We start from the raw sequence: 25561 nt of genomic DNA, 5'->3' as shown, positions 1-25561 counted from the left end.
TTATATACTGAATGTTGTTTACTATGGGTACAAATGAGTATATAGACACTTGAATTTATTATAGATCATAGTATACATGTGCACTTAGTGTTGAATTCAACAATTTTGAACTGTTAATCATTAAGGGAGCCAAGTACGGCCTGTTTGTATGTACATACATGATATAAGGAGGCGGAACACCTAATGTGTTATGGTGGTTCCATCTGTGACACTGCCACATATTCCTTTGGGGATATAATGGTTGGAATGGGTATGGACTGAGCACATTTATACACATATTATTTTGTGAGAATTTTTTAGTTGTGAGGTGTTTGTTTTGGATAATCTGTTGTATTCTGAGACATAGTAGTGAGTTAAAATTTAATGTCAAGAAGTGTAGAGTGATGCACTTGGGGTGCAGAAACCCAAAAGAGAGATACCAGATAGGAGGGAAGAGATTAGTAAGCTTGACTCAGGAGAGAGACCTTGGTGTCTGAGGATCTAAAGGTGAAGAAACAATGCGACAAGACGACAGCCTTGACCAGAAGGATGCTAGGCTGCATAGAGAGGGGTATAACCAGCAGAAGAAAGGAGGTATTGATGCCCCTCTACAAGTTGTTGGTGAGGCCCCACTTGGAGTATTGTGTTCAGTTTTGGAGGCCATATCTTGCTAAAGATGTAAAAAGACTGGAAGTGGCAGGGGCGTAGCTATGGGTGGGCCTGGGTGGGCCCAGGCCCACCCAATTTCAGCTCTGGCCCGCCCACCCACTTTTCCTTCAGGCCCGTGCCAGCCCCAGCTCCCATTGCCGGCCACTGCTGCTTTTCCTGATGAGCAGCAGGGCCGGCGCTACAAAAAGAAGAAGCGCTCAGCTGACTGAGCTGAGCGCCAACGCAAACGACGACTCGATGAGAAAAAATGTTTTTAAAAAAACGCGGCACCGCAGGCAGCCTCGAAGCATTGGCTGCTGGCTCTGCAGGCTCCGCCTGTCTCTTACGTCACTGCCCCTGCTTCACTCCAGGGGCAGTGACGTAAGAGATGGGAGGAGCCTGCAGAACCACCAGCCAATGCTTTGAGGCTGCCTGCGGTGCCGCATTTTTTAAAAAACATTTTTTCTCGTCGAGTCGTCGTTTGCATTGGCGCTCAGCTCAGTCAGCTGAGTGCTTCTTCTTTTTGTAGCGCCGGCCCTGTTGCTCATCAGGAAAAGCAGCAGTGGCCGGCAATGGGAGCTGGGGCTGGTGGGCCTGAATCGGGAGTGGGAAAATGGATGGCAGGATGGGGAGAAAAAGGGAAAATGGAAGGATGGGGAGAGAAAGAGAGAAAACAGATGGGAGGATGACAGAGAAAGAGGGAAAACGGAAGGATGGGGAGAGAAAGAGGGAAAACAGATGGGAGGATGGCAGAGAAAGAGGGAAAACGGAAGGAAGGGGAGAGAAAGAGGGAAAACAGATGGGAGGATGGCAGAGAAAGAGGGAAAACGGAAGGAAGGGGAGAGAAAGAGGGAAAACAGATGGGAGGATGGCAGAGAAAGAGGGAAAACGGAAGGGTGGGGAGAGAAAGAGGGAAAACAGATGGGAGGATGGCAGAGAAAGAAGGAAACGGAAGGATGGGGAGAGAAAGAGGGAAAACAGATGGGAGGATGGCAGAGAAAGAGGGAAAATGGAAGGATGGGGAGAGAAAGAGGGAAAACAGATGGAAGGATGGCAGAGAAAGAGGGGAGATGGGTGAAAGGATGCAGAGAAAAAGGGGAGAGACTGGAAGGATGTGGAGAGAGGACACTGAACAGAAAAGGGTAGAGAGATAGACACTGGTTAGAAGGAGGGAGAGAGACAATAGATGGAAGGATCAGGGGAGAGGGTAGATGGGTAGAAGGATGGGGAGAGAAAGAGGGAAGACGCTGGATGGAAGGGTAGGGAGAAAGAGGTGACACGATGGAAGGATGCAGAAAGAAAGATGGGAGACTATTGGAAGGATGGGGAGAGAGAGGGGAGACACTGGAAGGATGGGGAGAGAAAGAGGAGAGCTGCTGCATGGAAAGGGGGAGTAGTGAAAGATTGGAGAATAAGAGGAAGGGGCATGGGGAGAACAAGGGTGAGAAAAAGATGAAAAGCCATAAGTAGATGAAGGAAATTAAAGAATGGATAGTAAGAATGAATTAAATCTGGACACAGAGAGAGGCAGAAAAATATTGAAGAAAGCAAAGAAAAAGGAGAGAAAAATGACAAATGGCCAGGAAACCCTGGCAGAGGAGTTAAGCAAAAACGAAGGAAATCAGAATCTAGAGACTGGGAGCAACACAATGAGAAAAAGTAAATGGCCATACAACAAAGGTAAAGAAAATAATTTTATTTTTAATTTAGGATAAAGTAATATGGTGTTAATAAAGTTTCAGAGACCAATACTTCCTTCCTTAGGTCAGGAGAGGATACCGTAACAGCATTATACTGACCTGAGGCAGGAGGTTTTGGCCTCTGAAAGCTCACTGAAAAGGATTAGGCTATTAAATAAATTGTCTGAAATCGGATGCACTAAAAAGCAGCAGTACCTGTGTGACAAATGCATCTGAGTGTGACTAAATTTTGCTGGGGGGGGGGGGGGTAGAGAGAAAATTTTGTGCCCACCCACTTTGGGTTCAGACCCACCCAAAATTGTCAGTCTGGCTACGTCACTGGGAAGTGGTGCAAAGAAAAGCTACAAAAACGGTATGGGATTTGCATCGCAAACCATACGAGGAGAAACTTGCTGACCTGAGCATGTATACCTTGGTGAAAAGGAGAAACAGGGGTGACATGGTACAGATATTCAACTATTTGAAAGGTGTTAATCCGCAAACCTTTTCCGGAGACAGGAAGGCGGTAGAACTAAGGACATAAATTGAGGTTGAAAGGAGGGCAGACTCAGGAGCAATGTCAGGAAGTATTTTTTCACAGAGAGGGAGGTGGATATGTGGAATGCCCTCCCGCGGGAGGTGGTGGAGATGAAAACAGTAATGGAATTCAAACATGTGTGGGATAAACACAAAGGAATCCTGTTTAGAAGGAATGAATCCACAAAATCTTAGCGGAGATTAGGTGATGACACCGGTAATTGGGAAGCAAAACCAGTGCTGGGCAGACTTTTATGGTCTACACCCTAATCGTGACTGAATAGATATGGATGGGTTGGAGTGTACATTTTAAGAGGTTTCAACGTTAGCTTCAGAACTTAGTACAAGAACAGTGCTGGGCAGACTTCTACAGTCTGTGCCCTGAGAATAGCAAGGACAAATCAAACTTGGGTATAAAGTATCACATACCATGTACAATGAGTTTATCTTGTTGGGCAGACTGGATGGACTGTACAGGTCTTTATCTGCCGTCATTTACTTTGTTACTTTGTAGTAGCTCCAGCACCTGAACAGTCATCCGCCTGGACTCCCGAGCACTGTCCTCCGAGGTGCTCTTCAAAAGCCAATCGCCGAGATAAGGGAACAAATGCACTCCCAGTCTGCGTAGCAATGCTGCGACTACCACTAGACACTTGGTAAAGACCCTGAGAGCCAACGCGAGGCCAAAGGGCAACAAGCGGTACTGAAAGTGATGTGTTCCCAGCTGAAATCTAAGATACTTCCGGTGGGCTGAAAGTATCGGGATGTGTGAATATGCATCCTTCAAATCCAGAGAGCATAGCCAATTGTTTTCCTAAATCATGGGAAGAAGGGTGCCCAGGGAAACCATCCTGAACTTTTCTCAGACTAGGAATTTGTTCAGGGCCCTTAGGTCTAGGGAAGGGAAAGGGAAATGGGACTTGATATACCGGCTTTCTGTGGTTTTTGCAACTACATTCAAAGCGGTTTACATAGTATATACAGGTACATATTTTTACCTGGGGCAATGGAGGGTTAAGTGACTTGCCCAGAGTCACAAGGAGCTGCAGTGGGAATCAAACTCAGTTCTCCAGGATCAATGTCCGCTGCACTAACCACTAGGCTACTCCTCCACTGAGGTCTAGGATGGGATGCATTCCCCCCCCCCCCCCCCATCTTTTTCTGCACAAGGAAGTACCTGGAATAGAATCCGTGCCCTTCTGCCCCTAGTGGAACGGGTTCAACTGCATGGGCCTCGAGAAGGGTGGAGAATTCCTCTGCAAGTACCTGTCTGTGCTGAGAGCTGAAAGAATGAGCTCTCAGTTGGCAATTTGGAGGTTTGGAAAACAAATTGAGGGTGTATCCGAGCCAGACTATTTGAAAAACTCACCTATCAGAGATTATGAGAGGCCACCTTTGGTGAAAAAACTTTAACCTCCCCCAACCGGCAAGTCATCTGGGAGAGATACTTTGACTACGGCTATGCTCTGCTGGAGCCAGTCAAAAGCTCGTCCCTTGCTTTTGCTGGGGAGCAGCAGGGGCCTTTGGAGCACTTTGTTGACGAGAAAGAGAGCGCTGGGGTTGAACCTGAGCAGGCTGGCGGGCCACAGGAGTGTACCTACGCCTAGAATAGGAATAGGAAGCACTCTGTGACTTGCCAAAATACCTCCTAGATGAGGAGGCAGTTGCAGAAGACGCCCGGCGGGAGAGAGAAGACATAGCATCAGTATGCTTCTTGATTTGGTCAGCAACCTTCTCTCCAAAAAGGTTATCCCCCCAGCAAGGGACATCCACCAACTTCTGCTGAACAGAATGTTCCAGGTCAGAAACACGCTATACCTTGGGCAGAGATCCTGGATGTCATGTCAAAAGCGTCTTAAGTGTCCCTGGCCAAGAACTTGTGACACGCCTTCTGCTGCTTGACCAACTGGCAAAAGGCTCGGCCTGCTCCAGAGGGAGCGCATCGACCGACTGCTGCCTCACCGAGTTCTGCAAATAAACGCTCGTGAAGAGCTGATATGACTGGATATGGGCGATGAGCATAGCGGCCTGATACATTTTCCTCCCAAAAGAGTCCAGGGTTCTAGATTCTTTGCCTGGGGGAGCCGAGGCATAGTCTCTCGTACTCCTGGCTTTTTTGAGAGCAGCATCCGCCACCATGGAGTTGTGGAGTAACTGACACCTCACCAACCCAGGTTCCCCATGGATCCAATATTGGGAATCAATTTTCTTGGGGATCACAGGAACAGACAAAGAAGACGCCCAGTTCCATACAAGGACTGCCTCGAGTACCTCATGGAGAGGAGCCGTCACTGCCTCCTTAGGTGGAGATGTGCAGTCCAGGACCTCAAGCATCTTGGCCCTGGGCTCATCTTCCACTTCTACGGGGAAAGGAATGGTGTCTGCCACCTCCCGTACAAAGGAGGAGGAGAAGGAGAGACTCTCAGGTGGAGACAGTCTCCTCTAAGGTGGAGGGGAAGGCTCAGAAGGGATCCCATAGGACTCAGAGAAGTACCTAGGGTCCTCTTCTGATTCCCATGAGTGTTCCTCTTTAGTATCGGACAGCACTTCCCTCAGGGATGTCCTAGACTGAGCCCACCTCAATATGGAGAATCTATGTCCTCAAGAAGGGTGTTGAGGCGTCAGCTGCCACCTTGACTCCAGCGAAGCTTCCTCCACCAACGTTGAAGGAGAACTGGCCTGGGTGGCAATGGGCACCACTGCCAGAGGCTGCACAGGTGTCGGAGGCCACACCATGGGCTGAGGGCCAGGCAGAGCCGCAGCGGAAGCCATGGTAGGCACAGGCACCCACGATGCACATCACTGTATGATCCCTCCTAAGAGCTCTGGGAGCAAGGCCCGGATACACTTGTCAAGAGCCGCCATCGTTAAAGGCTGGGGGGCTGGTGCAGGGTCAGGTTGTTGAACCACCTGGGGTGTGGGAGCAGGATGCGATGATGGTCAATCCCGGGGGGGGGGGGGGGCTGCATAGCAGGAGGCCTCGAAGCGGGTGGAGACCCACTCGATGCCTTGCTGCTCCCAGTGTTTTGGGGTCTCAAAGCAGCCATCCCTACCTCGACTCCCGACGCTTCCTTCAATGTCGACATCACTGGCCTTGATGTCGATGCTGACGTCAAAGAACTGGACCAAGGTCCAAAAAGTTATTCTCGTTGAGCTTCTCGGGAAATTTGTGTCCTTTTCTTCATACGAAGGCAAAAGACACAATTTGCCGGGCTATAGTCAGGCCTGAGGCACTGAATACACCAAGAATGTGTATCAATACCAGAGATGGTCCGATTGCATTAGGAGCAACGCTTGAAGCCACTGGGAGTCTTCGATGACATGGAAGGGAAAATGGCTCCGGCAAAATCAGAAGTCTTGATTGTGCCTGAAAAAGAGGAAAAGACACAAAAGAGGGAAAGACACAAAAGAGGGAAAAATCTGGCTGAGCAGGCCTAAATGGGGGCCCACGATGAAAAAACAAAGGAAACTTAAACGCAGCTGAAAACAAAACTAATAGAATAAAGGAAAACTTTTTTTTTTTTAAATGAGGAACAAAAGAAAAAAGAAGAGAAAAAAAAGGCACTGAAAAAGCGGTAAGGCTCTTCCCGGGCATGTGAGGAGCAACGTAGGTACACAGCCACTTCCTCACGTGGAAAGAAAAAAACTGAAGACAAGCGGATGTGCTGCAGGGTAGGAAGGCGCTCCGTGCATACACCGTGGGATGCAGCTCGCGCCCAGACAGCTCTCAAAGTTTTTTCTATGCTGGCTAATATGCCGAATCCCGGGCGACAACGGATCGTCTACCCACTTGTAAGAATGGTAAGCCTGCTTGTCCTCGGAGAAAGAGGAGCTAGCTACATTAATAAATAGAATGGGGCCAAAATGTGCAATTGTGTGAATAAGAACAAAACCAGGAATAAGCTAAACCAGAGGTAGACCGTGACATAAATGCTTAAACAATTTAGAGATTATATTAATACTACCTGAGCAAACAATGCCAACATCTTCATGGTGATGACAGTTGTGAAAACCCCATGCATTGGCTTTGCACTTTGCCAGATGTATCTCCATTTCACTGCATTCCACATTGTCCAACCAGATTGGATCAGATCCTTCCCCAAAATCAGTTGTCATTTGTAGCAGAGGAAGCCCACAACCAAGCTGCCGACATACTACTTCAGCCTCATTTTTACTCCAGTTATCTTTACACACAGTTCCCCACCGATTGTTTTGGAATACTTCCAGCCTTCCAGCACAGCGATTGGAACCATTCACCAACCTAATGGGGAACAGATCTGAAAAGAGTTAAATGTTTTTTTTCTATTGTATTGTAGTGATTGCTATTAATGAAATGTATAATCAATCACAGTGAGGATTGGAATGGGTGGATTCAGTTCTTTAAGATACAGTCTAACCAAAAATGTAGAGACAGATTATGTGGGCCAGAAAAGTTGAGTGTTATCTGAGAATTAATTTAAACATTTTCTTTTTTTTTTTGGCATAGGTTTGCTTAGGGGCCCTTTCACAAAGCTGCGCTAGTAAATGGGCTCAGTGTGTCCTAACATGGGACTTCCTGCATGCTAAACCTATTTCTATCACGGCCATAACATTGGCATTTTTCTATTTGTTGAATTTCTGGCTGTGTGCTAATGTTAGCATTATTGTGTGGATTCAAAATTATTCTCAGGGTTCGACCACTGTACAAATTCTAATGATTTAAAGAAAAATATCAGGGTTGGCATATACTGTGGCACAAGTGTGTGTTATTCGGGGAAAAGCCTAGAGAAACTCCTCATATATGCAAACTCGTTGCTTTAATCAGAGTTGGACTTCCTCATCATCAGCTCAAAAACCCCGGATGTTGTAACTTCAACAATAAAGCTTTCCAACTTAGCTCTTTACAATTTTCAAAAATAAAGCTTTTCAACTTAGCTTTTTTTAAAAATGTGGTCTTGAACTTCACGTCTAGACTGTAGACATTGGCTGTGAACGTTGGCTGTGATCTATGGTGGCCAGTGTTTCGAATCCTCTCTGCATCAGGATCACACACCAAACTATCTGAAAAATCAAAAGTATATTTCAATGAAGATCACCAATAGGATTAAATCCTCACAAAACCGTGCCTACGTCCGCTCAGTATTGCTGGTGGTCGCGAAAAAGATGCCCATCTTAGAAAATGGCCGGTTTAAATAGAACAACATACGTCATACGTAATGAAGTATACGCCCCTCCTGTATACGGTACCATATAGATGCTAAAATACTGGCAACCTCACAAAAAATGAACAATTCAAGTCTTGAATTGAGCCCATTGGGCACTGAAGCTTTAAGTTTAAAAATCCACTTTTGTTCATTCCGTAGTAAGGCTTGTTGTTTTAAAGCATTATTGGGTCTGAAGACCTGTTGCAATACTAGACAACGTAAGCTCTGAAACTGATGTTGAAACTCCTGGCAGTGTAGAGCTAAGGCAGAGGTGCTTTTAATGGTGTTGATCGCACTTTTATGCTCAATTAGTCTGACAAACAAGGTTCTGGATGTCTGTCCGACATAAATCTTGTTGCAGGGACACGTTAAACAGATTACAAACTTTGACATGCAGGTGGTGTTGATCTTCAAACTAAAAGTGTCTTTAGTTAAGGGGTGTGTGAAAACATTTGTTTCAGTCATTAATTCACACATAGTGCAAGCATTACACTTTCTGTGTCCCACAAATAACTCTGTGGGTCGGTCCTCCCTTAGTGCAATGGGGGAGCATGGTGTTGTGAGGATTTAATCCTATTGGTGATCTTCACTGAAATATACTTTTGATTTTTCAGATAATTTGGCGTGGGATCCTGATGCAGAGAGGACTCGAAACGCTGGCCGCCGTAGATCACAACCAACGTTCACAGCCAATGTCTACGGTGTAGACGTGAAGTTCAAGACCACACTTTAAAAAAAGCTAAGTTGAAAAGCTTTATTGTTGAAAATTGTAAAGAGCTAAGTTGGAAAGCTTTATTGTTGAAGTTACAACATCCAGGGTTTTTGAGCATTATTGTGTGGCCATTTAAAAAAAACAACAACACAGAAGCACTTACTGCCTTCTATATAGGAGGTACGAAGGGCTCCTCCGTTAAAGTCAGCGTTATTCAGCACACTAACTAGCTGAATAGCCCTTCCCCACCCATTCTGCACCCCGACACAACCTCCAATAAATAAGTAAATGCTGCATGCCAAGTGCAAGCAACTAGCAAAACTTAATGCTTTAGCATGGCCTGCATTAGGCCATTTTTCTTGCATTAATCCTGCACTGGCGCTTAATGCAGCTTAGTAAAAGGGCCCTTAATTTGTTTAAATAATCTAATTGTGCCTGTGTAATATTTTTCTCACAACTGCACTGGCTGTTTATGTTAAAACAATCAAATCACAGTTAAAATAAAGAGACAAATAGCAGCATTCAATTTGAAAAAATATATGCCAGCTTGTGAGATATTTCTTCCTCATTGTCTGCTTGTGTTTTAACTACTTTTAATATTTTTGTGACATCTGCTAATTTGATCACCTCACTTGTTGCCCCTTTTTGCAGATCATTAACCCTTTAGTGTTCCCATCAATCTGTTCCCATATGGCTTATTACGGGAATATTGGACACTAAAGGGTTAATGAATAAATTAAACACTGGTTCTAGCACAGATTCCTGGTGTACTCTACGATTTACCTTTTTCCAGAAAGGTACCCAGATGGAATGAAAAATTGGAATTTCAGTGGACAAGTTTCTATAGAACAGGTATATCAATAATTATTAGCCAGACACACATGGGGATTGCCAGCTCTTATTTTTGGGAGTAATAGGGGAAAAAGATCGCTCCACTAAGATCTTCTGGGTACTTCCATTGGTCTGACTTAGTATGGTATTTGTTATTTTTTATGCTAAGGGATCTGTAAATGCATCATCTCTTTGTCTACCTCCCATTACTGTTCAGATATTGGGATATATTAAGAAGCAGCATTTCAATGGCTGACCATAAGGAAAATAATTGTTATGATCCAGTCTTATAGCAAATATGGGGTAAAGAATTTCTAGAGTGTATCTCTGCAATACTATTACTGGCTTTGGAAGAAATGATTCCATGGTTCAGCATTATACACATTCAAGCTTGTCCTTAATAGTGGGATTTGACCCTTTGCCCAGTGTAGTGCATAAATGCTTATGGAGGATTCAGATTCAGAGACTAATGCTATCAACTAATAAGAAAATATATTAAGAAAATGATCAATGACTTGCCAATGACAACATATGCAGGATCACTGAATTGAGACTTGATGATTTTTCCCATGATATCAACTTTATAGATGCATCTATAACCACCTTCATTGAAAGTGTCTAAGTCTGTCAATTCATGGGTTGCTGTGTCCTCTTCTCTCATTAGTATGCTCATTCCAATGGGATTTGAATCATTCAGCTTATAAAAATAGACAGTGCTATTGACAAATAGCTTGGAAATTACACATTTTAACTTCAGAGTACTTCCTTTCTCAAATCTAATGCTTGTGGGCAAATAACTGATTGTAGGTTTTGGTAAATCATCATCTGCAAGAGAAAGAAACACATTAAATTTACTATTATTACTGCAAAACCATAGTTGGCAACAATGAACTGAACTCTTGATGGAAAAATTAAGACATACCTGATAATTTTCTTTCCTTTAGTCATAGCAGATGAATCCAGGAACTGGTGGGTTGTATCCGTCTACCAGCAGGTGGAGATAGAGAACACTAAAAGTAGGCATTGACCCTCTGTGTACTGGTCCTCCTACCTTTAGTATAACAAGAATTCCAAAGCAGAGAAAAGAAATAGGAACATGACTTAACTCACAATAAAAGAAACGCACGCAACCGGAGTGAACAATACTCATTACAGAGTAAGCAATAGAACTATCTAATGCAGATTTTGCTGAAATTGAACACAGACTGCAACAGGGAGGGATCCTGGATTCCATCTGCTGTGACTAAAGGAACGAAAATTATCAGGTATGTCTTCATTTTTCCTTCCTTAGCTTCAGCAGCAGATGAATCCAGGAACTGGTGGGATGTACCCAAAAACTCCCTAAACCGGGCGGGAAGTTGCAGCTCCCCGAGAGAGCACCGCCACTTCAAAGCATGCATCCTCCCATGCCGCAACATCCAGACGATAATGTTTAGCAAATGAAAAATGTGACGCCCACGTCGCCGCCCGACAGATGTCCAGAACTGAAAACAGACAAGTCTCCGCCCAAGAAGAAGCCTGTGCCTGTGTGGAATGCGCTTTCAAAGCCTCCGGCGGAGATTTGCCAGCCAAAAGGTAAGCCGAAACAATTGCTTCCTTTAGCCAGTGTGCAACTGTGGCCTTAGATGCTGGGAAACCTCATCGCAGACCCGAAAATAGGACAAGTGATCAGAGCACCGAAACTCATTTGATATCTGTAAGTACTGCAAAAGAACGCGCCGGACATCCAAAAGGCGCAGCTGCCAAAAAGACTCCAGGCAGTCCTCCTTCCGAAATGAAGGAAGAAAAAGAGGCTGATTCAGATGAAATGCTGACACCACTTTAGGAAGAAATGAGGGCACTGTGCGAACTGTGACACCGGATTCTGAAAACTGCAAGAAGGGATCCCGACAAGACAGGGCCTGAATCTCCAACACTCTACGCGCCGACGCCAGGACCAGCAAAAAAAATGCCTTAAGGGTAAGATCTTTTTATGAAGCCCGACCAAGTGGCTCAAAGGGTGCCGACTGCAAAGCACACAAAACAAGCCGCAAACTCTAAGAAGGGCACGGGCTATGCAACGGAGGACAAAGCTTCAACACTCCACGCAAGAAGCGTACCACATCCGGATGAGCCACAATCGAAAAACCAACTACTCAGCCTCGAAAATACACCAGTGCTGCCGCTTGCACTCGAAGAGAATTGTAGGCTAGACCTTTCTGCAGACCCTTCTGCAAAAAAGCCAACATCTGGGAAACCAAAGCCTGCATTGGTGACCACGCATGTGCTGAACACCATGCTTCAAAAGTACACCAGACCCGAGCATAAGCTGTAGTTGTGGATCGCTTGCGAGCTCTCAACAAAGTAGCTATCACTTCATCACTTTCTTCCTTAACTTTGCCATTTCAAGAGCCAAGCCGTAAGACCAAAACAGCAAGGATCTTCCATAGCCACTGGTCCCCGATGCAGAAGGTCTGGGAGGAGAGGAAGACGGAATGGATCCCCCACCAGAAGTCACCACAAATCTGCAAACCACAGATGACGAAGCCAGTCTAGGTCCACCAGAATCACCAGACCCGAGTGAAGGTCAATTCATTGAAGAACTCGACCGATCAAGGGCCACGGTGGAAACATATACAGAAGTGTAGATGGCAGCCACGGCTGCAACAGGGCATCCAGCCCCGCGGACCCGTGCTCCCTTCTTCTGCTGAAGAATCGGATGACTTCGGCACTGGAGCTGGACGCCATTAGATCGATCCCTGGGGTGTCCCACTTGCTGCAAATCTGCCAGAACGCTTCCGTCGCTAATTCCCATTCCGCCGGATCGAGGGCGTGGTGACTGAGAAAGTCGGCGCACACATTGTCCAGGCTGGCGATGTGGGCTGCCGATAACAGAAGAAGATGACGCTCCGCCCAATTCAGAATGACGGCCACCTCGTAAGCCAACGCTCTGTTCTGTGTGCCGCCTTGACGGCTGATGTAGGCCACCGCTATCGTATTGTCTGACAGAACCCGCACTGCTCGCCCCTCTAGGATCTTGTGAAACGCCAAATGGCTAGACAAACGGCCTTCAACTCCAGATGATTAATGGAACAACTGGACTCCATACTCGACCATAGGCCTTGCGCACAATAGTGAAGACAGTGAGCCCCCCATCCCGAAAGACTGGCATCTGTAGATCTGTAGTCACTAGGATCCATTGAGGGGAAGCAAGCGGCATTCCCCGCCTGAAATGGATTCCGGATAGCCACCAAGTCATGCTGTTTCTGGCTGCTGGAGTCCAAGGAAACTGACACGGATACTCCAGAGATGTCGGAGACCATTGACTGAGTAAGGCATGCTGCAGGGGCCAAATGTGAGCCCTCACCCACGGCACGATGTCCAACATGGCTGCGATGAGCCCCAGCACCTAGACATAATCCCAAGCTCGAGGGCGAGGAAGTCCCATTAATCGTAGAATCTGCGACTTTAACTTGAGGCGCCTGCTGTTGGGAATAAATACGCAACCCAGTTCCGTGTCGAAGGAAACCCCCAAATATTCTAGAGACTGAGAGGGAATTAGATGGCTCTTCAGGAAATTGACGACCCAACTGAAGGATTGGAGAACTTCGATAACCCGTGATGTGGCTTGTCGACTCTCCAACTCCGAATCTACTCGGATAAGCCAATCGTACAGATAAGGATGGACTCTGACCTCTTCTTTCCGCAAGAAGGCCGCCACCACCACCATCACCTTGGAAAAGGTGCGTGGTGCCGTGGCCAGCCCAAATGGTAAGGCGCGGAACTGAAAATGCTGGCCTAAGATCGCAAACCGTAAAAATCTCTGATGAGGTGGCCAAATTGTAATATGGAGGTACGCCTCTTTGAGATCCAATGAAGTTAGAAATTGCCTGGGCTGCACCGCTGCTGTAACCAAATGTAGTGTGTTAATGCAGAAGTGCCGCACTCTCAGGGACTCGTTCATTTTCCATAAGTCAAGGGCTGGCCGGAAAGACTCCCCCCCCTTTCCGGGGTACCACGAAGTAGATGGAATAGCGATCTCCTTGAAGTTCGGACCAGGGAACGGGAACCACCGCTCCTAGCTGCAACAGAGAGCGCAAAGTGTCGATCACCGCCGCCCGCTTGATGGCAGTAGCGCAGCAGGACTCCAAAAAGGCATCTCCAATGGGTGCCGCAAACTCCAACTTATAGCCGTGCTTGATCATAGGTCTGTTGTGATTTTGGCCCACTCTTCTTGAAACAGGGTCAAACGGCCCCTATGCAAGGAATGGAAGAGTTCTGTGTGCCTCTGGAGGACCCTCCTGCCCCCTCAAACAGGGATGGCTGGTGTGAATGGGAAGCGATGGAGCCCGCTTCAGGCAAGGAAGTCACCCGTCTGAGCTTCAAAGACTGTGGGTCTGGAGGAAATGAGTGAGATGTACCTGCCCCCAAAGGGCCAAGATGACCTGAAGGGAGCGACGACTGCAGGGGGAGCAAAGGGAACTCGGGGAAGCCCTCTTCAACAAGAAAGCCAGATGCATCAGTAAAATAAACTCGGGGGAAATGGGTCTCCCTGTCCCTGAGAGGCCAAAGCATCCGTAGCTACTAACCCCCAAGACTCCTGTGACATCTGGCGGCCAGCTGCTAGTCTCTTCGCTAGCACACTGCGTTCCTCTGCCTCAGGAACCGCGCCATTAGCTTCCTCTGGTGAATCCAAAATGGCGCCCATCACGAGCTGCGAAGTGTGGGAAACCCCATCGGAGGGCGCTGGCAGACTCACAGTCCCCGAGTCCTCCAGGCAGCCAGCACTGCAGAGTCCCACTACGCTGCGCCGCTTACCACAGCGAGAGCAGCGCTTGGCCGTCTCAGCTGCCATAACGCAATAGTGTCCAGAATGGGGTGAAATGGCGCGGATCCAGGAAGATCAAAAACACTCACCCTAGCAGAGAGGGAAGTGGAGCCCCATCCCTGGAGGAGCTGAAGACGGCATCCCAGTGCTCCAGCACCCGGTCAGGGAACGTGCTCTGTCTGTGTGTCTTTTTTTTTTTTTTTTACTGTGAGCCAAGGAAGCAGGAAAGCACAGAACAAGCAACACTGGTAAGCAGACTGGGAGAAGGGGAGAAGAGGGTAAGGCAGGGACCTGAACCACAAGTATGCCTTCAAAGTGGGCACTGTCAGCCACACACCCCAGCTCAACTGGAACACCCAGGAGCCCCCTAAGCAGAGAATCCAGGAGCTGGCAAGCTCCGTCCACCACCTGCTGGAGATAGAAATATACTGAAGGTAGTAGGGCCGGTACACAGAGGGTCAATGCCTGCTTTTAGTGTTCTCTATCTCCACCTGCTGGTAGACGGATACATCCCACCAGTTCCTGGATTCATCTGCTGCTGAAGCTAAGGAATGTGACATATAACCCATGTCACAAACTAAAAAACACAAACAAACAAACAAACCAACTCTAACAACATTAACTTCCAAGAGTCGCACAAGAAGAGCCTACCAAAGAAAGGGCATATTGCAGTGGGCAGTAGAACATCAGTGTACCTATTGGAAAACTATACATGCTGAATTAGTACAGATCAATCCTATACAGATATTCCTGGCCTTTTTCACACACGAACAGAAGTATAGAATAAGTAATCACAAACTAAAAATAGAAATATGTCGATAAAAATTAAACTGAACCCCCAAGAAGCCAGCAGATGTAAATCTCAGAAACGGACATATTCCAATTTAACAAACAAAACAAGAATGGAAAATAAGTCAAATAAAAGGTATCACCTATTTTTAATAAGTGTTTTGATTAGCTTTCAAAGGCTAAAATCTCCTTGCTTAGGTCAGGACAGTATACTGTCCCAATCAGGAGGGGGAGGTTTTGGCCTTTGCTACTACTACTACTACTTAACATTTCTAAAGCACTACTAGGGTTACGCAGCGCTGTACAGTTTAACATGGAAGGACGGTCCCTGCTCGAAGAGCTTACAATCTAAAAAGACAAATGTACAGTTAATCATATAGGTCAGACAGATTGGGGCAACCTATATGTTCGAAAGGTTAGGTTCCGAATGCAGCATTGAAGAAGTGAGCTTTAAGCAAGGATTTGAAGATGGGTAGGGAGGGGGCTTGGCGTAGGGATTCAGGAAGACTGTTCCAGGCATAGGGTGAGGCAAGGGAAAATGAGCGGAGCCTGGAATTGGCAATGGTGGAGAAGGGTACTGAGAGGAGGGATTTGTCATGTGAGCGGAGGTTACGGGCAGGAACGTAGGGGGAGATGAGGGTAGAGAGGTAGGGTGGAGCAGCAGAGTGAGTGCATTTGTAAGTAAGGAGGAGAAGCGGTATCTGATTGGAAGCCAGTGAAGCGACTTGACGAGAGGGGTGATATGAGTATATCGGTTCTTTGAAAGCTAGAAAACTGTTATCAATTCATTTTCCATTTTTCTTGCATTTTTATTTATGAACATAACATGGCTACTACATTACTTCATCCTAAATTAAAAATAAAATTCTATTTGCTACCTTGGTTGTCTGTGTGGTCATCTATTTTTCTGTATTTGTCCCAATCTCTGGTTACTGCTTTCTTGTCTTTTTTTTTAACTCTCTTTCTGTTTTCTTAACCTCCTCATAAGTACATAAGTACATATAAGTACATAAGTATTGCCATACTGGGAAAGACAAAAGGTCCATCAAGCCCAGCATCCTGTTTCCAACAGTGGCCAATCCAGGTCACAATATACCTGGCAAGATCCCCAAAAAAGTACAAAACATTTTATACTGCTTATCCCAGAAATAGTGGATTTTCCCCAAGTCCATTCAATAACGGTCTATGGACTTTTCCTTTAGGAAGCCGTCCAAACCTTTTGTAAACTCTGCTAAGCTAACCGCCTTTACCATATTCTCTGGCAACAAATTCCAGAGTTTAATTACAAGTTGAGTGAAGATACATTTTGTCTGATTTGTTTTAAATTTACTACATTGTAGCTTCATCGTATGCCCCCTAGTCCTAGTTTTATCGGAAAGCGTAAACAGACGCTTCACATCTACCCGTTCAACTCCACTCATTATTTTATAGACCTCTATCATATCTCCCCTCAGCCGCCTTTTCTCCAAGCTGAAGAGCCCTAGCCGCTTTAGCCTTTCCTCATAGAGAAGTCGTCCCATCCCCTTTATCATTTTTGTCGCCCTTCTCTGCACCTTTTCTAATTCCACTATATCTTTTTGTGATGCGGTGACCAGAATTGAACACAATATTTGAGGTGTGGTCGCACCATGGAGCGATACAAAGGCAATCTAACATCCTCATTTTTGTTTTCCATTCCTTTCCTAATACCTAACATTCTATTTGCTTTCTTAGCCACAGCAGCACACTGAGCAGAAGGTTTCAACGTATCATCAATGACGACACCTAGATCCCTTTCTTGGTCCGTGACTCCTAACGTGGAACCTTGCATGACATAGCTATAATTTGGGTTCCTCTTTCCCACATGCATCACTTTGCACTTGCTCACATTAAACGTCATCTCCCATTTAGACGCCCAGTCTCGTAAGATCCTCTTGTAATTTTTCACAATCCTCCCGCGATTTAACGACTTTGAATAACTTTGTGTCATCAGCAAATTTAATTACCTCACTAGTTACTCCCATCTCTAGGTCATTTTATAATATCTTAAAAAGCAGCAATCCCAGCACAGATCCCTGGGGAACCACACTAACAACCCTTCTCCATTGAGAATACAGATCATTTAACCCTACTCTCTGTTTTCTTTTAACCAGTTTTTAATCCACAATAGAACACTACCTCCTATCCCATGACTCTCCAATTTCCTCTGGAGTCTTTCACAAACGCCTTCTGAAAATCCAGATACACAATATCAACCAGCTCACCTTTATCCACATGTTTGTACACCCTTCAAAGAAATGTAGTAGATTGGTGAGGCAAGATTTCGCTTCACTAGATCCATGTTGACTTTGTCTCGTTAATCGATAAATATGCTCTGTAATTTTCTGTAATTTTGTTAGTCTCTGCCATTTTGCCTGGCACCGACATCAGACTCACCGGTCTATAATTTCCCGGATATCCTCTGGAACCTTTTTAAAAAATCAGCGTTAAATTGGCCACCCTCCAATCTTCCGGTACCATGCACGATTTAAAGGATAAATTACATATTTCTAACAATAGCTCCGCAAGCTCATTTTTCAGTTCTGTCAGTACTCTGGGATGAATACCATCAGGTCCAGAAGATTTGCTACTCTTCAGTTTGTAGAACTGCCCCATTACATACTCCAGGTTTACAGAGAATTCATTAAGTTTCTCCGACTTGTCAGCTTCGAATACCATTTCTGGCACTGGTATCCCACCCAAATCTTCCTCGGTGAAGACCGAAGCAAAGAATTCATTTAATCTCTCCGCTACGGCTTTGTCTTCCCTGATCGCCCCTTTTAATCCTCGGTCATCTAGCGGTCCAACCGATTCTTTTGCCGGCTACCTGCTTTTAATATACCTAAAAAAAAAATTACTATCCACCTTATAATCGAAAGAGAAAAACGCCTAGATGTCGACCCAAATCTGGAGATAGACGTTTATCTCACAAAAACGAATAAATCAGTATAATCGAAAGCCGATTTTGGACGTTTTCAACTGCACTCCGTCGCGGATGCGGACAAAGTTGATGGGGGCGTGTCAGAGGTGTGGCGAAGGTGGAACTGGGGCGTGGTTATCGACCGAGGAGAGATGTACGCGTTAGGGCGATAATCGAAAAAATAAAGGCGTTTGTAGCGAACATTAGGACACTTTTGTTGGACCCTTTTTTCACACGAACAGGTCCCAAAAAAGTGCTCTAAATGACCAGATGACCATCGGAGGGAATCGGGGATGACCTCCCCTGACTCCCCAGTGGTCACTAACCCCCTCCCACCACAAAAAACATGATGTTTCACAACTTTTTATTTTCACCATCAAATGTCATACCCACCTCCCTGGCAGCAGTATGCAGGTCCCTGGAGCAGTTGTTAGGGGGTGCAGTGGACTTCAGGCAGGTGGACCCAGGCCCATCCCCCCCTACCTGTTACAATTGTGCTGCTTAATGCTTATTAGTCATCCAACCCCCCCAAACCCACTGTACCCACATGTAGGTGCCCCCCTTCACCCCTTAGGGCTATAATAATGGTGTAGACTTGTGGGCAGTGGGTTTTGAGGGGGATTTGGGGGGCTCAACACACAAGGGAAGGGTGCTATGCACCTGGGAGCTCTTTTACCTTTTTTTTTTTTGTGTAAAAGTGCCCCCTAGGGTGCCCGGTTGGTGTCCTGGCATGTGAGGGGGACCAGTGCACTACGAATCCTGGCCCCTCCCACGAACAAATGCCTTGGATTTATTCGTTTTTGAGCTGGGCGCTTTCATTTTCCATTATCGCTGAAAAACAAAAACGTCCAGCTCACAAATTGTCGAATAAAACATGGACGTCTATTTTTTGCGAAAATACGGTTCGGTCCGCCCCTTCACGGACCCGTTCTTGTAGATAAACGCCCATGGAGATAGACGTTTTCATTCGATTATGCCCCTCTATATGTTTTTGTCTCCAACGCAATCTTTTTTTCGAAGTCCCTCTTAACCTTCCTTATCAGCGCTTTGCATTTGACTTGACATTCCTTAAGCTGTTTCTTATTATTTTCAGTCAGTTCCTTCTTCCATTTTCTGAAGGATTTTCTTTTAGCTCTAATAGCTTCCTTCACCTCACTTTTTAACCACGCTGGCTGTGTGTTTGGTCTTCTGTCCTCCTTTTTTAATACGCGGAATATATTTGGCCTGGGCTTCCAGGATGGTGTTTTTGAACAGCATCCACGCCTGATGTACATTTTTGACCCTCGCAGTCGCGCCTCTAAGTTTTTTTTCACCATTCTTCTCATTTTATCATAGTCTCCTTTTTTAAAGTTAAACGCTAACGTATTTGATTTCCTTTGTATACTTACTTCAAAGCTAATATCAAATCCGATCATATTATGATCACTGTTATCAAGCGGCCCCAGCACCATTACCTCCCGCACCAGATCATGCGCTCCACTAAGGACTAGGTCTAGAATTTTTCCTTCTCTCTTGTTGGCTCCTGTACCAGCTGCTCCATAAAGCTGTCCTTGATTTCATCAAGGAATTTTACCTCCCTAGCATGCCCCGATGTTACATTTACCCAGTCAATATCGGGGTAATTGAAATCACCCATTATTATCGTGTTGCCCAGTTTGTTTGCGTCCCTAATTTCCTTTAACATTTCTGCATCCGTCTGTTCATCCTGGCCAGGTGGACGATAGTACACTCCTATCACTATACTTTTCCCTCTTTCACATGGAACTTCAATCCACAATGATTTCAAGAAGTGTTGTTTCCTGCAGAATTTTCAATCTATTTGATTCAAGGCTATCGTTAATATACAGTGATATACAGGAGTAGAGGAGTGGCCTAGTGGTTAGGGTGGTGGACTCTGGTCCTGGGGAACTGAGGAACTGAATTCAATTCCCACTTCAGGCATAGCTCTTTGTGACTCTGGGCAAGTCACTTAACCCTCCATTGCCCCATGTAAGCTGCATTGAGCCTGCCATGAGTGGGAAAGTGCGGGGTACAAATGTAACAAAAAATATATATATAACTAAAAATAAATAAAATACCCCTCCACCAATTCGAACCACCCTATCACTACGATATAATTTGTGCCCCGGTATGACAGTGTCCCACTGGTTATCTTCCTTCCACCAGGTCTCAGAGATGCCTATTATATCTAATTTTTCATTTAGTGCAATATATTCTAACTCTCCCATCTTATTTCTTAGGCTCCTGGCATTCGCATATAGACATTTCAAACTGTTTGTTGTTCCTCCATTGCATCCAGCTCCAACACTGATCTGTTCCTTTCAACTTTTTTCAATTCAGATTTAATTCAATCTTATTATCCACTCTTTGATCTTCCTCTTTATACTGTATCTACCTAAGCTTTCCATTTCTTTCCCTCATCATGGTCCTTCCATTTTCCTTCCTCTTAATTCACCATCTTTCACTTACACTTTCCTCTCCTTCTCCTCCACTCTCCCATCCCACATCTCCTGTCTTCCCTCACCCCTGCCATTCAGCATCTTCTCTTTCTCTATCCCCTGCTATCCAGAATCTTATATCCATTTCTCACTCCTTGCCCCCACCATCCAGCAATGTCCACCTGTCTAGATATATTCCACTAATATTCAGCATTGCCCCCCCTCTCTCTCATTCCTCTACACTATTCAGCATTGCTCTTGTCTCTCTCACATCCCCCCATCCAGCACTGCCCCATTTCTCTCTCCCACTTCATGATTGCATCCTTCTCTTTCCCAAGCATTGTCTCTCTCTCACTCTCTCTCTCTATCTGACATCCAGCATTGCCCCGAGTCTCCCCATCATAAAGTATTCTCCCTGTGTGTCTCTCTCTCTCTTCCCCCTATCCAACATTGCCCCTATCTCTCTTCCCCATCCCATCTAGTATTGCCCCATCTATTCCCCTCCCCAGCATTGACCTGTCTTTCTTCCCCCCCCCCCCCCCCCACATTGCCCTTCTTTCTCTCTCTCTCTCCTGCCTCCCATTCAGTATTGCCCATTTCTTATCTCTGTCATTCAGTATTGCCCCTCTCCCCTACCCTGCCTGCTTACTGCACCATTGATTTCCTTGCCACAAAGACCGTTGCTCATTGCTGCTGCTTTTCCTGCCAACCCTGCCTCCTCCAAAAGAGGAAGTTTATTTCAGAAGAGGTGGGACTGGCAGAGGAAGTTGCAACAGCAGTGCACAGAAAGCAGTGGACTTGTGTATCTTTAGTATTTACTATCACGGGCTATTGGAGATGGCAGCAGGAGGCAGAAATCAAAGATGCAGCATGGGGCAGGCAGACAGGGTAGGGGAGAAAGGAGCAATACAAAATGGAAGGGGAACAGAGAAAGAAGCAATACCGGGAAGGCAGGGGGTCCAGGAGGCAGGGAAAGTCATGGTTGTGACTGGAGAGGCTTAGCCACCCCAAACCTCTTATCTAGGTTGCCTATGACAACAGATGTTAAGTTGCAATACATGTGGTTCGAAATAAGGTACAGTTTTGAATTGGAAAGTCCCGCTCCCAATGTCCAAAAAGGTAGAATAATGACTTACCTGATAATTTTCTTTCCTTTAGCCGCAGCAGATTAATCCAGAAACCAGTGAGTTGTATCAGTCTGCCAGCAGGTGGAGATAGAGAACTAAATTGAAGGGAACCATACCAGACTGCCAGCCCCTAAACCATTTAGTGTATGCCTCATCACAAAGCAGTAGCAAGTCAATAAATGACAAAACTGAAAACTTCCTCACAAATAGTGAACCACCATAGCATGGCCCGCACAGCAATACTGTACCTCAACCGTAGCAACTAAAACCAAATTTATTTATTTTTTTTTTCATATGGGAATTACAATCTGAAAGGAAAACCACATGACCATTCCCGGTAACGAAAGCCGTATAGGAACAAATTTGAGGAAAAGAATCCGGGTCTGATCCTAGATTTATCTGCTGCAACTAAAGGAAAGAAAATGATCAGATAAGGCATAATTTTACCATCCATAGCGTCAGCAGCAGATGAATCCAGAAACCAGTGGGATGAACCAAAGCACTCCCTACATAGGGTGGGAAGCCGCCGCTTCCTGCGACAACACAGCCGCTCCAAATCGCACATCTGCATGCGCCGCTACATCAATTCTGTAATGCATTGAAAAGGAATGCAACAACACCCACGTTGCTGTCCTGCAAATCTCCTCCAACAACAGGACCCCTATTTCCGCCCAAGAGGTAGCTTGAGGCTTGGTCGAATGAGCATGGAGCCCTGCCGTAGGGGAATGACACGCTAGGATATACGCCGAAGTAATGGCTTCCTTAAGCCAATGTGCAATGGCAGCTTTCGACATAGGCACCCTATATAAGAGGCTTGGGGAGGAACCTGAACCACGACCTTCCCTGCCTGCTGGACCCACTGCCTCTCTCCTCCCATCCACCCCTGTTCTGCAACAGTTTGGCTCCCTCCCACTGCGCTGCTGTTACCGGACCTGCGCTCATAAACAGTGGTAGAAAAGCCCAGGACCCAGCTCTCTGCAGCACCGCTAGCGCTTCTTATGCCAGTCCCGGAAGTTTACATCGGAAGAGGTAGAACCATCACAGGAAGCATTAGCGCTAGCGGCGCTGTAGAGAGTCTGGTCCTGCGCTCTTCTATCATTGCTTATTAGCGCGGCAGAGGTACAAGAAGGAAGAATGAAACTGTGCTGCAGGGTGGCAGTGAATAGGTGGGGAGGGAAAATGAAAAGAAGCATGACTGGATGAGCGGGAGTGGGGGAGATAGAGAAAGTGTGGTGCAATACTGGATAAAAGTGGGGGAGAGACAGAGGCTATGAGCTGGAGAGTATCTGAGACAGTGGATAGAGGAAATTCTGCATAGGAGGGAGTGAGATGGAAATAGGGGCAATGCTGGATGATGGAAAGAGAGATAGGTAGGAACGATGATGAATAGTGTGGAGAGTAGAAGGGAGAGAGAGACAATGGGCATTGCTACATGCTGGGGGAGAGAGACAAACAGGCATTGCTGGATGATAGGGGTATGGGGTATGTGGAGAAACGTAGAGGAGATGTTGGTTGCAGGGAGAGACAGAGATGAGGTGAGAGTGGCAGAAGCAATACTGCATGAGGGGAGAAAAGGGGCAATGATGGTGGGGTAAGGGAAAGACAAAACACACAGTGGATCCAAAAAAGTCCTCTCACAATGAGTGTCTTCCTGAACAAGGTCTTTATTGACAGTAGCAGAAATGACCCGACACGTGACGTGTTTCGGCCGTGAGGCCTGCGTCAGGGGTCTATAAAATAATATAATATACAAAGACATGCATAAAAATACAATTATAATTAAAACCATGAATAAAAACATGAACATCCATATATAATTTCTTGTACAAATTTAGACAAATAAAACATCAGAATGAAAGATGCAAAATATATATAATAAAAAATATGATAAAAATATAAGAGTATATGACTTTAAAGGAATAAAGAATATTGAATTATATAAAGATATGAAATTATACCACATAGAGATAATGAGGACAAGGCATGGAATAAAATACACAACATAATAAAGTATAAATATAGAGGACATACCTAGTATTATCTGTAGAAAAAAGTACCTTGTAGATCAGATGAAAAAAATAGCACTAAAGCTGCTAACAACGATATCTATAATAAATATGTAAACGAAGGCATAAATCACTACATCCTCTCCTTACATACATATACAACAAAATGAAATGATACTAAAAAAAGTGAAACATAGAATATATGGACAGGGATCCCCAAAAAAATGTATTGATGATGGAGAATAATGAAGAAGACCACATGGGTATGAAAATAAAAATAAAAAAATGAAAATGAAAACAAGGCACGGCTGCCAAATGAATCAGCAAATGTCAAAGGTGGTGAACCATAAAATGATAAGGATGGGAGAAACAGAAAAAAGAATTACCTGATATTACTGTGAAAAATAGCATATATTAAAAAAGAAGACCATAAACTACTAAGAAAAATGAACCATAACATAGGGGAACCACCTAACTGAAAGATAATATTACCTTTGCAAAAGTGCAAAAAGAACCACATAACATGCTGGCAGAGTACACCTGAAGGCCATGTTTAGACGATACTGTCACCATGAAAAATATAAAATAAGAGTCAGCAAAAGTATATTGGCATGTAAAGATAAATAAAGCTGTGCCCACAGGAATGATGACATAAATATCCTCAGTGTAAATCAAAAAGGAGGCAAAATTACAAATAAAAGGTAAATGCCAATCAAAATGAGAAAAAATAAATAAGAAAAAATAATGGGTGTGGGGCATGCTATAAGCTATTACAGCAGCCAGCATAGCTATCAGCAATACAATGCGATCGAGCCATGAAAGCGCCAAAGTTAATGCTGAGTACTGAAAAGTACGCTAGTTTCTGTTAGGCACCATGCTAAACTCAATAACTGCACTAAATCAGCACTAGTTTAAGTGAAGACTTAATGAAAGTTGGAAAGGCAGAGGAGAAATCGATAAAAATGCTTATCATACACAAGAACCCGTTAATACATATGAGAGCATATGAAGACAATATGAAACAATACTATCAACACGGAATATTGAAAAGAATGAGTCTAAAAATGTATATTAACATCTAAAAATATCTAAAACTGTGCCCAAGGGAATACTGACGTAGCTCCCCTAGGTATAAATAAAAAAAGGGGGGGATTATTGCAGATAAAATATATAACAATGAAAATGAATGGAATAGTCGGTGTGGGGCATGCTATAAACTACTAAAACAGACTGCATAGCTATCGGCATTGCACAAGAACAAGCCATAAAAGCGCCTAAATGACTGCTGAGTACTGGGAAGCAAATTCGTTTGTGTGAGGCACAATGCAAACCGCTATAACTGCATTGAATTAGCACTGGTTAAATAAAAGCTAACAGGACTAATGAAAAAACCAATTAAAATGCTTACCGTACACAAGAAAACGCTGTGCTGCTTTGTGAAACGAAATGTATGGCAAAACATGAAACCACCTTCAAGCAGGGTTGCCAGGTGGAAAATTTTTTTCCAGCCCACTGGAGCCCAAAAAACAGCCCAAAAACCGCCCAAACACAAACCCCGCCCCTGACACCCCCACCCCCGCGTCATCACCCCCGCCCCCGCCGTCATAAACCCCGCCCCCGCCGTCACCGGCCCCGCCTCCCACGTCACCGGCCCCGCCTCCCCGTCATCGGCCCCGCCTCTTACATCATCGGCCCCGCCTCCCCGTCATCGGCCCCGCCTCCCCGTCATCGGCCCCGCCTCCCACGTCATCGGCCCCGCCTCCCACGTCATCGGCCCCGCCTCCCACGTCATCGGCCCCGCCTCCCACGTCATTAACCCCACCCAAAAACGTCACTAACCCCGCCCCCCCGCGGCCGAAAAAACCGCCCGAAGCACAAAAACCAGCC

The 25561-nt window shown here is 45.4% G+C and overlaps 1 protein-coding gene across 4 annotated transcripts in view; it reads right to left on the bottom strand.

Annotated features, from left to right (window-relative positions):
• Nucleotides 1-25561, bottom strand: part of LOC115466373 (deleted in malignant brain tumors 1 protein-like) — a 278988-nt gene that overhangs the window by 184131 nt on the left and 69296 nt on the right. For 3 of the 4 annotated variants that reach the window (XM_030197563.1, XM_030197566.1, XM_030197564.1), the window contains 2 exons: nt 10089-10394; nt 6809-7120 (listed from right to left, as the gene is read on the bottom strand). In XM_030197563.1, coding sequence (XP_030053423.1) covers nt 6809-7120; nt 10089-10394 — 618 coding nt within the window. The remainder of the gene's footprint in view (nt 1-6808; nt 7121-10088; nt 10395-25561) is intronic. The other variant, XM_030197565.1, reaches the window with a different exon arrangement.

This window comes from Microcaecilia unicolor, chromosome 3 (assembly GCF_901765095.1).
Source record: "Microcaecilia unicolor chromosome 3, aMicUni1.1, whole genome shotgun sequence".
Lineage (NCBI taxonomy): Eukaryota > Metazoa > Chordata > Amphibia > Gymnophiona > Siphonopidae > Microcaecilia > Microcaecilia unicolor.
This window is presented reverse-complemented; position numbering and strand designations above follow the sequence as displayed.